Below are 16,875 nucleotides of genomic sequence, written 5' to 3'. Positions count from 1 at the left end.
AGCCTAACCCAGCGACTTTGATTGGGTGTATATCGAGCTGTACTTTGTCAATTTGAATAATTTTTTTTTATTTTGTGTGAAATTGTCTCAAAAATATAATAGAGTTGTCAGATTAATCATTTAACTGATTGAAAAAAAAATTATAATGAAAAATGTGAACGACTTCTCTTCGCATGGCGCTTCTTTCAAATTTCGCTCGGGTTACGGTAACCCAGTCCGTACCCTGAGGGTTAAATTACCTGTTGATGAGTGTTTTAAAATTGCATTCTTAATGTCATTATGATCGGTCGCGCAACCCTGCATTTTTTTGAGTGTACACTCTTAGAAAAAATGAAATTTACGTTTGACGGAAATTCAAGCATGCCGTAATTTCTTCGGCGATGGCACAATATTACATCTCCTAACATGTAAAAATAAAATTTGCGTCTGTATCGATGTAAGCTGCAGCTACATTAACTGTGAAGTTACTGATATGACTCATCTTTACATGCGTTGAATTGTGCATCTATAAAGATGTAAATTTTTCTTAGTATGTGCACACCAAGAAAATATCGTGTAAATTTACGTCTTCTAAGACCGACATATACGAGCGTCAAAAATGACTTTTTTTTACTGTAGATCTTACACATATTTAATGCATTCTGACATATTTCTAAGCGTTTAGGCATGTAAATTTACTCGTCTGCTGTAAAAGTAGTGTATGTTCGACATATATGTAAATCATTCTTGTTAAATTCAGTTATTTTACGAACTACGTTCTTATGATTTGAGTCATATGCGGATTTACGTCATCGGTAAATCTCATTATTTTTTGCTGTGTAGTAAAAGGCTTGTTGTTTTTCTGGCAAGCATTCGAATATATGCGCGGTTTCAAGTCTTTACGTATCAAATTTCACCATATCCATTAAGTATTTTATGGAAATTATACGATGAGTAAACATGCTTTATTTTATACTAAATGCATGATTTTACCAATGTAATCAATATGTAGACTTTCGAAAATATGACAAGATTGCAAGAAAAATGCAACATATTTTTCGCAGATACTACTAACCGGACTGCTATCTTCAGTGCTTTTTTTTATTTTGCACTTTTAAAATTTTATTCATCGACTTGAATGAAATAGATCTTTAGTATGATATTTTTTATAATGTAGCATTCGTCACTTCTTCGATGCTTGGAATCTTTCTAAGAAACACATTCGGGTGAAAACAAGAATGACTTGTTCGTATTCGTTCGAAAGTAAACCTACTTGTATTGTATACACTAACTTACTTATATACTAACTTACTAATACAGAGAGCGAATCGATGCAATTCAAGATTGCATCGATTTTTGTCGGAATTTGCTTCTAATATTATGTGACATTACATCCAATGGTTCTATATTTGTAAGTCTGTGTAACTCATTTGTACTAAACCAGGGAGGACGCTTCAAAATCATTTTCAGAATTTTATTCTGAATCCTTTGAAGCGTTTTCTTCCTGGTGGAACAACAACCTGACCAAATTGGTACTGCATAAAGCATGGCTGGTCTGAAAATTTGTTTATAAATTAACCATTTGTTTTTTAGACAGAGCCTAGACCCCCGTTTATACGAGGATATATACATCAATTGTATTTATTGCACTTTGCCTGGATTCCCTCAATGTGATCCTTGAAAGTTAAACTCAAGTATTTTGCTCGACCAGACCATGTCAATTCCAAGCCGTTCAATTTGATAATATGATTATTGTTTGGTTTAAGGAAAGAAGCTTTTGGCTTATGAGGAAAGATAATTAATTGCGGTTTGGTTGCATTTGGTGAAACTTTCCATTTTGACAGATTATCACTGAAAATATTTAAGCTTGTTTGTAGGTGACTGCAGATCCCTCTTAGATTTCTACCTGTGGCTAACAGACTTGTGTCGTCACAGAATAGCGATTTCTGACAACCAACAGGTAGATTTGGAAGATCAGAAGTGAAAATATACAAGATTGGAGCTACGCTCGAACCAGCAAGCAATTCAGATTTACAATTCTGATAGCTAACCTGAAGAGTACGATCAGTTAAATAATTTTGAATCATTTTGATCAAACAAATAGGAAACTGGAAATCAGACATTTTTGCTATTTGCTTTGTGCTAAACCTGTCGAATGATTTTTCTATGTCTAGAAGAGCAACTTCAGTGGATAACCCAGAAGATTTATTAGCTTTTATCATGTTATTTACTCTTACAAGTTGATGAGTAGTTGAATGTTCATGACGAAATCCAAACTGTTCTGGTAAAAACAATTGAATTCTTATTTATATGAGACATCATTCTCAACAAGATAATTTTTTCAAAAAGTTTACTGATGATACTGAAAGTAAGCTAATTGGTCGATAACTTGATGTTTCTGCTGGGTTTTTATCAGGTTTGAGGATAGGAATTACTTTAGCATTTTTCCATCTTTTCGGGAAGTAAACTAATAAAAAACACTTGTTGAAAATTTTAACCAAGATTCTTAAGGCAACATCGGAAAGATTTTTAATAAGAATATTAGAGATTCCATCATTACCAGGAGCCTTCATGTTTTTAGTTTCCTAATAATTGACTTAATTTCATCAAAATTTGTCTCAGTAATGTTATCTTGTAATAACACTTGAATGGAAATATTTCAGTGATACTTCATTTTCAAGTTAAAATTGTGGACACTCTGGAATTGCTGAGCAAGTTTTTGAGCCTTTTCGCCATTTGTAAGTATTTGATTTTCTTTCTTGAATTGGTTTCTGATGTTTCTTAAGAACCTTAAAAAGTTTCCAGAAAGGTTTAGACTATGGTTTAATTTGTTCAAATTCTTAAGCGAAATTTTTATTTCGCAAAAGAGTATATTTATGTTTAATTTCGTTGAATATTTTAGCCGACGAACATTCTTCAACAGAATGAGCAGTTGAATATTGTCATCAATATAGGAGAATTAAATTTAGTTTGAGCTTTGGGAACTGGAAGATTTCAAGTTTCGATAATGTAATGATTCAAATTATCTATTACTGTGTCGATGTCCACAGAATTTTCTAAAATAATTTCATGATCCACATGATTTTCAATATGAGATCTGTATTCAAACCAATTAGCTCTATGATAGTTGAATATAGAACTAATTGGACTAATTATAGCTTTGTCGGGTATGTCACTTATACCATAATATCTCCGGAACCAGCAATGACAGCCATTTGATATCCAAACTTGATCAATGACCCAATAGTAGCTTTCAAACGAGCCTAAATTTGTAAAACTCGATTTAGCCATCTCCGAGAAAATTGTGCGGTTAATTAATACATACACACACATACACATACACATACATTTTCCGATTTCATCGAGCTAAGCAGAATCGTATAAAACACTAGGGGTCTCCGGAGCTCCGATCAAAAGTCGATGCTCCAACAATTCTATTACCTTTCTACCTTACTTCTGCATTTCCTTCGCATTCGTTTAAACAAATTTATTCATTTTTCGCATTCGTTTGTTAAAAGCGTAAAAATTTCAAACAAACGATCGAAAAAGAACATGTGGTCCAATAACCCGACCAAACACTCGTCGAACTGTCTCTTAAAGAAGAAAAAAATAACGAAACGTGACGATCGGCCACGCATTTACGAAGTTATCAGTATTCAAACACAAACATTCTATGCTCGGTTGCAAAAAAAATCTTAGATTAAAATGAGGGCTGGTCACTATAATAGGCTACCAATACATATTCAGTTAAATCCTCTGTGCCACAATTTTCCCTTGGCGAATAGTTCAAATCAGGTAAAGTGTTTCATCCTCAATCGTTTCGGTGTGTATCTGAATGCTGTGAGCAGACCCAAGGAGAAAGATAAGCGACCCCACATGAATTAAAAACGAGAGATCAACAACATTCCTTGTGACTCTCAGTTTCTTTGCAACTCTCGAACTGTACTAGTCGATCACATCGCCGCACTGCGAAAGCAGATAGGCGAGAAAAATAGAATCATAACATCCACGTTGTTCCTTTTGCTACTTGAGCACCGGGAAGGTCGAATTTAAAAGAAAGTGGTACATTGAAATACAACTATCTTGAGCATATTTGTTGCGGAACGGAGCCATGTATAGACTAATCAGCAGGAAGTATCACAGCACTGCAGGTGTCTTTGGATTCATGCCAAAACCACGAATAAAATTCCAGCGTAAGTTCAATCTTTGAAGCTTGCATGTTAACTCACATTAAATCACCTGTTTGTTGAGCATCGTTTGTTGAGTTCGTCTATATCTTATCATCGAGCAGACAGTATCGTTGAGTATTTTGATTGTATTTTCAAAAAAAAAATAATGTCGTGTTAAAATTGTAATGAAATTTCAGTGGACAATCGAACTATTGATGCTCGAGTTAAAAATAGCAATTTGTTTCGTTGGGTAGAGGCTTACCGAAACCATGGCCACCGGATGGCATCCATCGATCCGGTCTGTTTCCGGCAACCGACAGAAAACAGTATAGCCGAACTAGACCGCGGACGTTACGGTTTATCTGGAAACGAACAAGTCGATCAGTTCGGTATTGTTAATTCGAACGTATCCTCCGCAATTACTACAAACCAATTAGAAGATTTGCTGAAACAAATTTATTGCGGATCATCCAGCATTGAGTTGTCGTTCATAGAAAATGAGCAAGAACGCGAATGGTTGATAGAAAACTATGAACGAGTATTTCACTCGGCGTTGACAGCTGATGACAAACGTGAAATCGCTGAACTACTTTTGAAATCGCAAATTTTCGATAACTTCCTGGCGTCCAAGTTTCCCACGGTCAAACGTTATGGTGGTGAAGGAGCGGAATCCATAATGGCCTTCTATCGACAATTGTTCATCAGTGCGGCCGATGCAGATCTGAAAAACATCGTCGTAGGTATGCCACACCGGGGGAAATTGAACGTCCTGACGACACTGTTCGACACTCGTCCTGCTAAAATATTTCGAAAATTTAAAGGACTTCCTGAATTTCCACCAGATGTGAAGGCAATGTGCGATATTGCCAGTCACTTTCGTAAGTTCTACTCATACTCATAATGAAATGTACTGTTCATCGGTTCCTCTTTCCAGATGTAGCAACGAATCTGCAGATTCGTGATAAAACAATACACCTCAACATGCTTCACAATCCATCGCACTTGGAAGCTGTAAATCCAGTATCCATGGGCAAAACACGTGCGAAGCAGCTTACGCAACGAGACGGTCCTTACGACGATCGTAGCCCACCAGCATCCTCCAAGATACTGAACGTTCAACTGCATGGGGATGCTGCCTTCACTGGTCAAGGTATTAACCAGGAATGTTTGATGATGGCTGCTGTGCCAAACTTTGATGTGGGTGGTTCCATCCATATGATTGTAAATAACCAAGTAGGATTCACAACACCAGGTGATCGTGGACGAGGCACACGTTACGCCTCAGATTTAGCTAAAAGTATTATGGCACCCGTACTTCATGTTAACGGAGATGATCCAGAAGCTGTGTCGAAAGTTACCCAGTTAGCTTTTGACTATCAGCAAAAGTTTAGTAAAGATATTTTCATCGATTTGAACTGCTTTCGAAGGTGGGGTCATAACGAGTTGGATGATCCAACGTTCACGAATCCATTACTATACAATGTAATCCACAACAGAAGCTCAGTGCCCGACCTGTACGTTCGTAAATTGCTCGATGCAGAAGAATTGACTCAGAGTGATGTTGACAGCACAATCAAACGGCACACAGAATATCTTAACGCAGAATTACAAAGTGTGAATGAGTTTCAACCAGAAAAAAGTTATTTTGAGCAGCAGTGGAATGGAATACAGCAAGCAAGTAACGACATCACCACTTGGGATACAGGTGTCGCCTATAGTTTGCTAAGGATGATAGGTACAACAAGCGTGTCATATCCGGCGGAATTCACTTTACATCCTCACCTCAGAAAACACCACGTGGATGCAAGATTGAAGAAAATTTCGGAAGGAATGCGTATAGATTGGGCTACCGCAGAAGCCATGGCCATCGGAAGTTTAATGTATCAGGGGTTCAACGTGCGCATCAGTGGTGAAGATGTCGGAAGAGGTACATTCTCACAGCGTCATGCGATGTTTGTGGACCAAAACACGAACGAAATTTTTATTCCGTTGAACGAATTGGAAGGCGGATCAGGAGGTAAACTTGAATTGGCGAATAGCATACTGTCTGAAGAAGCAGTACTTGGGTTCGAGTACGGAATGGCTATCGATAATCCGAATAATTTAATCATATGGGAATCTCAATTCGGAGATTTTTTCAACGGAGCTCAAATTATAATTGATACATTTTTAGTGAGTGGCGAAAGTAAGTATTTCAAAAGTTTAATTGTGTAGTTATCGTTGTTTTAAAACAGCTCAACTTTTAACTAGCAAAATGGATGATTTGTAACGGATTGGTCGTGCTACTACCGCATGGTTTTGACGGTGCTGCTTCCGAACACAGTTCTTGTCGCATGGAACGCTTTCTTCAGATGACTGATTCTAAGGAATGTATCCCGGATGGCGATGATGTTAACATTCAAATCATCAATCCGTCAACGCCAGCTCAGTATTTTCATGCACTGCGTCGTCAAATGATACGGAATTTTCGCAAACCTTTGGTAGTTGTAGCACCAAAAACGTTGCTTCGTCTATCAGAGTGTGTCTCTACCCATGCTGATATGGCCCCCGGGACATTTTTCCAGCCTGTTATTGGGGATCATCTAATAACGGATCCCAAAAAGGTCAAGCGTGTTATCCTATGCAGCGGAAAACATTACTACAATTTAAACAACGAACGTTTGGAAACCAAAAACAGTGACGTAGCAATAGTACGAGTAGAGTCACTGTGTCCCTTCCCCGTGCAGAATATCCTCGATGAGTTGCAGAAATACACTAATGCCCGGGAGTTCATCTGGAGTCAAGAAGAACATCGTAATATGGGTGCGTGGAGCTTTATCCATCCAAGGTTTGAAAACATGTGCGGGAGAAGGGTAAACAATTTCGAACATAAACTGCTAGATACTCTAAATAACTGCATTTCGTTCCCTAGATCCACTACAGAGGACGCTATGAAGGAGCCACAATTGCGGTTGGAGTAAGCTCATGGCACGCAAAAGAAGCAGAACAAGTAATTAAATCGGCGTTCCAGTAAAAAGACAATTTTCAAATTTCATACATCTTCAATAAAAACCTCAGATATCAAAATTAGATTAGACGTTTATTTTGAGTATAGAAAAAAAACATTTAGAAATTGTGCTCGGGTCTAGAATGAATCGAAAGTCATAACTCCAGCAAACAGGATCAGGAATTGTTTCAAACTCGGAAGATCGAAAGTATATCTGTTCAAGAACACACGATACGATACGTCAACGAGATTAGCCTAGGGCTAAAAAGACCTAAAGGTTACAAATAACACCTCTTCTTGAGAAGTGAAGCTACTTCGTGAATTAGTAAAAATCTACCCGTGTGAGTGTTAGGTTGTTCTACAAGCTGTTGTTATACCTATTGGTACCTACGCCGCCCCCAAGTTCGTTTTTACATTTCAACTTCGTCGTAAATAATAAATCTTTCGTTCGAAAGCACTAAGGGCGCGTTGGTATTCTGGTAAAAAAAAGTCATGACCTTCCTAAAGCTAACTAAGAAGTTAAAAAACAAGATAAATTCTTTGCGTGAATCCAGGAAAAGACGAGACACTTAATGAACTAAATTGTTTAACGTAATGATTAGATGACGATTGTATAGATAAGGTTAAATCCAACGAATAACAGTCTCACCATTCAACTCGATTCATGGGTGTTTGCAGCCTCGATAGCAGCAAAGAATCCTTAGGTCATCCTCATTTTGATCGAACCCTCTAACCTGCTGCGTGCCTCTTCTAGTACCGATCGAATGATTTTCGAGGTCCATTTCAACCGTGTTGTTTTCGGACATTATAGCAACATACCAACTCACCGTAGCCGCGCCACCCCGGGTATTTTGGACGGTGTACGGTCACTTCACCGACGGTCAATTACCATAAAGACATTTTTCATAAACTCTATTTGGCATAATCCGGTGATTTGGTATAAATGTGTTTTTGTTTGGTCTACCCCCGTATGCGAAATGACCGTATGCCAAAAGACCTCAATAACCTTTATGCCAATGAATCCTCGAATAGCAAACACTATAAGCCATCGTAGGCAGGTTGTCCAGAAATCCGTAGCCGTGCATGATCTTTTATAACTGATCCCGTTCGATTATGTAGTAGGATGATTGGAAATCCATGGACAGGCCTTTGTATTCGCATCACACCTGGTGGATAGCGAACACGTGTAGTCTTTGGTAACATCCCAAGTAATAATTTTTGTTACGCTAGCTTGTTTGTGACTAGTTTGCAACCAGATATTTAAGTGATTGTTACTAACATCTAACCACTTGCATGACTCAAAAAGCGCAGTTTCTACTAGTTGTTAAGTCGGTTAAAAATATGTTATCGTTACGTTGTAATGCCATAATGAAATAACTTATCTTTTCATAACATGAACTTGTTTTCAAGTAAACTAGTTGAAACTTAGTCATCATCGACATTATAAACATTGAATGAATCCAGAATACTTTTCTATCATCAATAAAAAAGCAGAAGAGTACTTTAAGTCACAAACTTGATACAAGGTACAAATTTCACAACGATCCAAAAACTGTCGAGTGGAATTCAATTTTACTTTAATGTTTTTATGCGCCTTCAATCAAAATCTGTTTATTAAGATATAAAAAATAAACAACAAAATAACCCTATGTTCAGAATGCTCAAAATTATTCCAAGTAGAGTGATTTCTCATCATTTTAAATTCATATATCATGAGAACTATAATATTATCACAATCGTTGTTCAATCCCTATATTATTTTCTTCGTGTTTATGAGAGTGCATAGAACAAAAATGACTATTCTGCCTTTCACTATTTTCGGCAAAAAGTAGTTTTGAAAAAAGTAATATCCTAGTTTTATTTACGTTTCATACACCTCTTGAGACTCCATATTGTGTTCACCATATTCAAGATAAAAAAGGTTGTTTTGTTTGCATTTTAGTTGTCATAACGTTGGGAAAACTTACCGATAACTATCTGAATTAATGAAAAAATTATATGTTATAATCTTATAATATTCAAGTTATTGCTATATCAATTCATAGTAACGATTCACACATACGTTAACGTATTTACAATGGTTTCGCAACGGAAAATAAACCTTTTTTCAACTAGTAGCTTAAAACATAGCTGTGATTAAAGATATTTCAGAATCAAGTAACGATAACTTACAAATGATAGTTAGTTTAATGTTTACGTTATAAAGAAACACCACTGTCACCTTGTTTTAACCAGTATAACATAAAAAACATGTTCGTGCTCTTGTTGCAACACAATTGAATTAAGTGGTATCAAAACTAGTTATGGGTTGCTAGTATTGAAGTCAAATAAACCTATTTTCAACTAGTGACTAAAAGCATTGTTGTGATTAAAAATATGTTTGGATTAAGTAACGATAGCTTATAAATTATATTAAATTCAATATGACACAAAGATGTTATGATTGGAAACCTGAATAACTATTTCGTAACTAGTTATGTTATGATAAAACATTGCTGTCACCATGTTTTAACCAGTATAACATAAAACACATACTCGTGCTCTTGTTGCAACATAGTTTGGACTTTGTCGTATCAGAACTAGTTGCGGAATGCTACTTAGGATGAGTCTTACCTGATGTTGTCACACAGATCCGTTTACAATCGGTGAAAGTCGACCTTTTTTTTCTAAATGAAACATACGATTCACTCCATCGATTCCTGCGGTAAAATATCGTTCTCAGATCTTGCTAATGATTTAGTGCAGTGACCCGCAGGACCGATACCATGGATGAAGTCTTGATCGTAACACTCTTATACGTTTGCAGCATAAAATGACAGACATTTCCGGGTGGATTCTTTATTCCTTGTCTCACACTTGGCACGTTCCAAGCTGACGTCACAACCATGAATGATGGGCAAAATCTATACATTTCTATACTGACGTTATTTAATGTGATAAACAGTCCATCGCATAGATTAGTTGGTACAAAAGCACACCCGGTATCCATCAATGACAAACTGTTACAAATACACCAAACGAGCCTCCCTCGAAAGGTACTCATAACTTTAGAGAAATGCCCCACTACGTGCAGATAAATGAATTGTACAAGAAAGCCGTCAATCGCTGTTATGCAAACTACTAGAACAGGGTGAACGTAAACTGAAATTAATCCAGTCTTCCTTATTCCTAAAGTTTCCTTATATAACATTTTGGTGAGGAAGGGGTTCCAGTCAGCTTTGTAGCCCTACCCAAAATGCTTTCCATCTCCGTCACCATCTCTTTCAATATAAGGAAACTATGTATAATAACCAAACATTTTTGATTATTTATTTATGTTGATTTTCTTACATTTGGTCATAGTATATATCTTATTTGATCTTAATTCCAGTGGTTCTATTTAACCGTGTTTCGTATGTGTCTTTTGTTGTCATTCTACTTTATTTCCTTGAAAATAATAGTTGTATTCTGATCTATATTCCATTCGTGTCTGCCATCAGAGAACCATTTTTTCCAAAAATTTCCGTATAAAGGAAAGCATAGCAATCGGCCGATACGAATTGTGAATGAAAGTTGTCGAATTCTGTCAAATTTCTCAGATACGCGGTCGCATAGCTATTCCAATCAATTTTTGTGTGAGGTCATACAAAACATTGATTGTCTCCGATATTCTTAATCTGCAGGCGATTGAAATTAAGATAGGTAGATGATCGCTACCATGGGGATCAGAAACTACCTTCCACGTGCAATCAAGCCGTAAGGGTTAAATGGATCGTAGCATAGATCTGTTATCGTCGTGATGCAATCCCATCCCGTAGCATATAAGTTAAAATCTCCTAAATCCAACGTCGGTGCGGGAAGGAGCTCTATGATATCACTGAGCCGCCGATGCCCAGCCGAGACTCTTAAGGAAATATAGATGGAAGCAATGCAAAAGACATGCGGCGGTTTCAATACATGGTATCGAAAGGAGGTTAATTCGATAAAACCAATAAAACTTGGCTAGGAAGCAGAACTAATTGCCACTTGAGCCAATTAGTTCTGAGTCCTTACCAAGTGTCACACAATGCAGATGCGTCACATTTCAGGTGGCTTACTAGAAATTTGAAAGGATCAATTTTTGGGATGGTACTTCTACAATTCCACTGTGATTGTATCCGTTATCTTGGTGAGTGGCTTAGCCATCGAATTATACGATCGCTGAAAGAAGGAGCCATTTCGCAGTCAACTGCTTCAAAAATGTTTCAACTGTGGGTATGATAGCCATTAACAGCCATTAGAAGTTTTGAAGGTAGACATGATATTCAGAGTGATTTTCGGGGGTTTTGAAGTGTTGGAAAGTCTTTCTCAGAAATTAATTTTTCAAGACCTGGAGTTTTTCCTCCAGTTTTTCGCCATCACTTCCAGCCCTTACTAGGGAGCTTATGAGAAGACACAGTTCATATCTTTCTGAAGCTATGAGGGACCGCCGGAGATGGATCATCAGCCTCACTCTTGTCAGCGAAAAGATTTTCTGGAGGCGTAGCACTCTTCAACATTTCAGCAAACAGCGCTTGGAATGTTGCTTGAGGGCCAATGCCAATTTCAATGTCACCACCGCAGAAGTTATCCGCAAGACTTTCTCTACAGTTGATAAAACGATATCTTTGGCAACAATGGGATTCGGTGTGCCTCGATTTTTGAAATTGGTGCAATTCATTACCCGCGGCACAAAAAGACGAACATTTAAACGAACTCGATCCAGAATACGAGTATGATGGGGTATATGACTTAGTGTCATCCCCAGTGATCGATACTGAACGCAATTGCTTGCAATCCAGTATCTTTACATTCTTTAGTAGGGGGGTTTTAAAACCGCCTACCCCATGTCAAGAACGTCCACGCAAGTCAGACTCGGATCTGTAATCACGCCGTCTATCTCGACTTCATGAGCTGGTACGCAATACTCCCGCGTGAAAAGCTTATATTGAACGATCTCGTTAGTAAGTTTAGCACTGGTTTACAAGACCTTAAGCTTGTCTGGGTGTACTTTTTCGATTCAAGGTCAGGTCTTTCGATAATCTAAGAGGGTTCATTTTTTTCCGTTTGATTTGGTCCGGTCCGGCCGGGAGTGCAAGCCCATCAGAATAATTTTTAATGCGAGATTTATTGCCATCAGAAGCTTCCATTTTATCATCTGGAGGAGGGTCAGGTAAATCTAAACCTTTTGTCTTGAACTATGTCCGTGTATGAACGAAAAAAATGAAGTAGAGAAATAAAACACTACTTATCTTAGAGTTAATAGTCGATAAACGGCCGCCAAAGCTTGGCCTTGGTCGATCGGTGAATCTTCGATCCGTACAAAAGAACCTCCTGTAGTAAAAGGCACTAGATTTGCTGTATTAGCTAACAATTAACCTAGATAGCGGATTTATACGGATTATCAGTCATCACTCGACTGCATTTATACAAACATAACGGAACTTCAACTGAATATAACTAATAATACTGTATAAATTCAATTCCATGAGGAACTGAAAGCAATCAAATTTGTTTACACCAATCAAAAATATAACATAAAGAACTGCATAACATGGATTGCGTCAAAAATCACGATAATCTGTAAGGATTCGAAATCAACGTGTACACTGAGGTCTTTTTTATGCGGTTTTTTTACTCGACTTTTTTATGCGAATTTTCAGAGTTATGCGGTCTTTTTGTGCGAAGTTTCAGAGTTATGCGGTTTTTTTATGCGAATTTTCAGAGTTATGCGGTTTCCCTTCTGCGGTCTTTTTTTATGCGAAGTTTCAGAGTTATGCGGTTTTTTTTATGCGAATTTTCAGAGTTATGCGGTTTCCCTTCTGCGGTCTTTTTTATGCGAAGTTTCAGAGTTATGCGAATTTTCAGAGTTATGCGGTTTTTTTATGCGGTCTTTTTTATGCGAAGTTTCAGAGTTATGCGGTTTTTTTTATGCGAATTTTCAGAGTTATGCGGTTTCCCTTCTGCGGTCTTCTTTATGCGAAGTTTCAGAGTTATGCGGTTTTTTTTATGCGAAGTTTCAGAGTTATGCGGTTTTTTATGCGAATTTTCAGAGTTATGCGGTTTTTTTATGTGGTACGTAAATTCGCATAAAAAATGATTTCAGTGTATATGAAAAAATAAGGTAATAAATATATCACAGGAACATCACAACGGCGAACGACATTTGGTAGAACCTTAGCTCTTAACTGTCATTTACAAGGACATAAGCCTAAACACACTGGTGAACGACCATTTATACCATAGATTCTTCCTAAAGTTGTAATGTTCATTACTCGATTGTGGAGCATTGGATTCAAGTACAATGTAAATAATTTTTTAGGTTCGTTTTCCATCTACGAACTCGTATCAATTATTGTGGACATGGAAGTTACAGAGTGACTGTCGTACGATATGACCCAATCATGTGTTGATACCGATTTGTCCCTAAAGCTTATGGTCGGCACAATCCTCTTCTGGAGCATATGCGCTCTCATGTATTGGGTTCCCTGGTTAAATGTGATATATATGATAGTAAATTTGAAACAAATCTATTATGTATTATTAATTGTTAAAAAAGCGTGGTAGAAATAAAAACAATGTAGAATTTGCGTCAAAAATGTCGTAGATTTGGATATCTCAATGTACATCAAAGAAATCACAACGCGAAAAAAGAAGAAAGCTAAACTTAAGAAGTAACAAAAAAAGTAATCAATATTCCCTTTAACATGCTGATTTTTTCTTATTCAGTATTTCAAACTAAAGTTACCCTTTTTAATGATAATTAATAGTTTTGAAATCGTAAACCAAATTTCTTTCGCAAAAAAAAATGAGCTTCTATAAGAGCCAAGAAACCGAGATAACTGTTTCAAATTCCTATATTACAATTTCAAGATATCGGTAAAATAATTTGTGCCAAAGTAAAACATAAGTTTTAATATTACCGATAATGAGTATTCCTCTTCCTTTAAGATCCACTTGACGCTTCATTGTGTGAACTAGTTCCGTTGCTTTCGATTTTTTCACAATGATTTCACGGTTGAATTAACTCACATATTAGTTATTTTAGTGTACTCCAGACACCAATAGGAATTTTTCATTTCACCTGACACAGCCTTTAATTGAGTAAACAAATTCGTTGGCAAAATTGGATCTGTGCTTTGATAGAATGTGCTTTGCACTGATCGGAACTTATTTCGACTAGTCATTCGTACTTTTCTAATATAGGGAACAGAGTTTTCCACTAGTTCGATGATCTTATTATTCATAATGGGAATTTCCAAGTGATCGGTTTTACGAGACTGCAACTCTTCAAAACTGACTGTAGCCCGAGAAAAGTATTCCTCAGCGACTTGAGCATAAATACTGTTGAGTTTTAGATGAGTTTCGATCGACAGCAAATGCTCTAATAATAAATGAACTTGTGCCAATTTTCCTATTTTAAAATTAGCATCGTTTGCATTGAAATAACTATTTCGAATTGCTCCAGCATCTTCATCTAAATCTGTGCTTCCGGTTCCAGAGAGGAGTGCCGTCTTCCGGGTTTGAGACAATTTCGTCGACGTTGGTTGTACGGATTCGTACATTGATTTGCGTATACTGGACGCTCGTAAATTACTTTTTGAACCATTGGATGTTTCATTTCTACCAACATTTGCTAAATCCAAATTACATATTTTGCTCTCGTGAAAAATGATTTGATAATCATTGAATATTTTCTCTAAACCAATTTCCAACAGCAGTTCTAGTGGTTCCGCTCCGCTTAGCATAGGAATGGCTAGTCGTCCTTGAGCTATAGATTTTATAAGTTGCGCCAATCGATTATTGTTACTTGGAATGTTCTAAAAATAAAAGAAACAACATTATAGTGTACAGAAAACGAAACTCGAAAACTAACCGCGAGGTTGCTTTTAGAAGACGCCTTGAAAATATATGTTAGAACATCCTTCAGATCTTCATATCCCGAGCAATCTGTAACAAAGCAATATAAAAATGATTCCTCGATTTTAAAATACCATTCTGAACTAACATTTTAGCACACTCCACAACCTATCAGTGACATCAGTTGCAGTTCTATTTTTGACACGTTCAACTATCGATCCTATCTGAGCTAACTTGTAGTCTGTTGACTCAACCATACAAAATTCAGTCAAAATCTTGTGAACTTTTTCTTTGATCAAATCCACATCAAGTGATCCGGCAAAAGATTCGTTCCCAAAGTTCAATCTGCCTTCACTGTGAATATGCAGAATTTTTTCCTTAATTTGATCCAGCAAATGTATTTGACTCCAAAAATACTCAGCGACTGAATGTGTGTCATTAACTCGAATTGTCTGCCGTAGTAATATATCGGCCTTCTTGTTAATGCAAAACGAAGGTTGCTTGGCGTGGCTTGTCCAATGTAATTTGATACTTATATGAGATTGGATTTTATGCCACAAATCGATGTTTGTTTCCAGTTCTTTAGTTGTCCCGTGAGCATTGGTCTCGTGACATCGCTGTAGTTTGACCATTGTAATCTGATCATCCGGAAAGCAGCCTAAGAGCTTGACGACCCCTCTTGTGAACTTATTCGATCCGTTAATTTCAGCTTGAAGCAGAACAGTTTGATCCATATCGCGTCCATCGCACAATGCCCACAGGCTTCCGGAACCGAGAGTTTTGTTAGATAGCACTTCTTGCAAAACTGCTCGTGCCTTCTCTGCTGGGATGGGTGTATAGCATTCTTCTTTCTCCAACCATGGATTATCCAAACAGATCATTAATCCCTGCTCATCCGAAATGTTGAGATCCTCCAGTTTCACATCATCTTTGAGTGGCGATCCGGTTAAATCTAAATTTTGCTGAGACGTGTTACTTGTTTTAGGACTATATACGTTTCCATCGGTGAGCATTACTCTACTTCGCATCTCATCATATTTGTAAACGAAAACAATTTTGGAATCTGTTTCCGTCAAAGATTGGATGTAGGTTGGAGCGGGTGCCAAAAGAAAATCTATAGAATCGTAGGCATTTTTCAAAAATGCATAGACGTTCGCGAGACTAATTACTTCTGCAGGCATACTTAGCTTACTTGAAACAAAATTTTAAAATAACATAAACCGCTTTATTATTCGAATTTGACAAGTTCCGCTATTTTATACACTTTAATTCGAAATTATTAAAAATAATTAGTAAGCTTTAAAAGAAATTACATCTCCTAAGCGCCTGGGTCGCCACCTATGATCGAATAGCAACTAGACAGTACACACAGAAAAATGTAAGGAAAAAACGTACAAATTGGTTGGACCGTCTTTCGTTTGCCGATTTTGAAACGGACCATTGGATTGCGTGCCACATACTTTTCATTAAACGAGCTCAGCAGACAGAGTTCCATTGTTAAGCCATCTTTGATATGATAAGTCTTAGAGGACTTTTTTTACTAGAGAATTTTGGAAATTACTATCGACCTATTTTCAGACCCTGTCAATCTTCAGTTCAGCAACGCCATCGTCAATCAACATATCATGTCAATTGTATTGGTGCGCAGTGCTGCTATTGTGGCGCATGAATTTGAATTTTCTCTCGCTATTGTACGAGATTCGATGGTTGCGATGGTTCAATATAAACCTAATCCAAACAAGATAATGTTCATTAAGTTAAGAATATTTTAGAAAGTATCATCTACTCATTTTTTTTTCAAAAAACGTTTCAAGTCGTTTTATGAAAAGCACAAACAAGGTTAATCCGACGACACGACCAGGCACTCCGAAGAAATAATAGAAT

General features: G+C 37.0%; 2 protein-coding genes across 4 annotated transcripts; one reads left to right on the top strand and one right to left on the bottom strand.

Moving 5' to 3' along the window:
* Nucleotides 1–3,918: 3,918 nt before the first annotated feature.
* Nucleotides 3,919–7,217, top strand: LOC131425293 (probable 2-oxoglutarate dehydrogenase E1 component DHKTD1 homolog, mitochondrial). 3 transcript variants are annotated; one of them, XM_058587063.1, is made up of 5 exons: nucleotides 3,919–4,172; nucleotides 4,403–5,026; nucleotides 5,083–6,333; nucleotides 6,399–7,000; nucleotides 7,060–7,217. In XM_058587063.1, the coding sequence occupies exons 1-5, from the start codon at nucleotides 4,091–4,093 to the stop codon at nucleotides 7,159–7,161; spliced, it is 2,661 nt and encodes an 886-aa protein (XP_058443046.1). In that variant the 5' UTR covers nucleotides 3,919–4,090; the 3' UTR covers nucleotides 7,162–7,217. The 3 variants fall into 3 exon arrangements, with proteins under 3 accessions (XP_058443046.1, XP_058443045.1, XP_058443047.1); XM_058587062.1 differs by having other exon boundaries at nucleotides 4,346–5,026; XM_058587064.1 differs by having other exon boundaries at nucleotides 4,158–4,278; nucleotides 4,346–5,026.
* A 6,543-nt stretch (nucleotides 7,218–13,760) lies between these two features.
* On the bottom strand, nucleotides 13,761–16,238 carry LOC131425292 (protein zwilch). The gene is made up of 3 exons (XM_058587061.1): nucleotides 15,140–16,238; nucleotides 15,008–15,081; nucleotides 13,761–14,951 (listed from the first exon to the last, which is right to left on the bottom strand). The coding sequence occupies exons 1-3, from the start codon at nucleotides 16,170–16,172 to the stop codon at nucleotides 14,160–14,162; spliced, it is 1,899 nt and encodes a 632-aa protein (XP_058443044.1). The 5' UTR covers nucleotides 16,173–16,238; the 3' UTR covers nucleotides 13,761–14,159.
* Between the last annotated feature and the right edge of the window lie 637 nt (nucleotides 16,239–16,875).

This window comes from Malaya genurostris, chromosome 1 (genome assembly GCF_030247185.1).
Source record: "Malaya genurostris strain Urasoe2022 chromosome 1, Malgen_1.1, whole genome shotgun sequence".
NCBI lineage: Eukaryota > Metazoa > Arthropoda > Insecta > Diptera > Culicidae > Malaya > Malaya genurostris.
The sequence above is the reverse complement of the archived record's forward strand: the minus strand, read 5'-3'. Positions and strand labels throughout refer to the sequence as shown.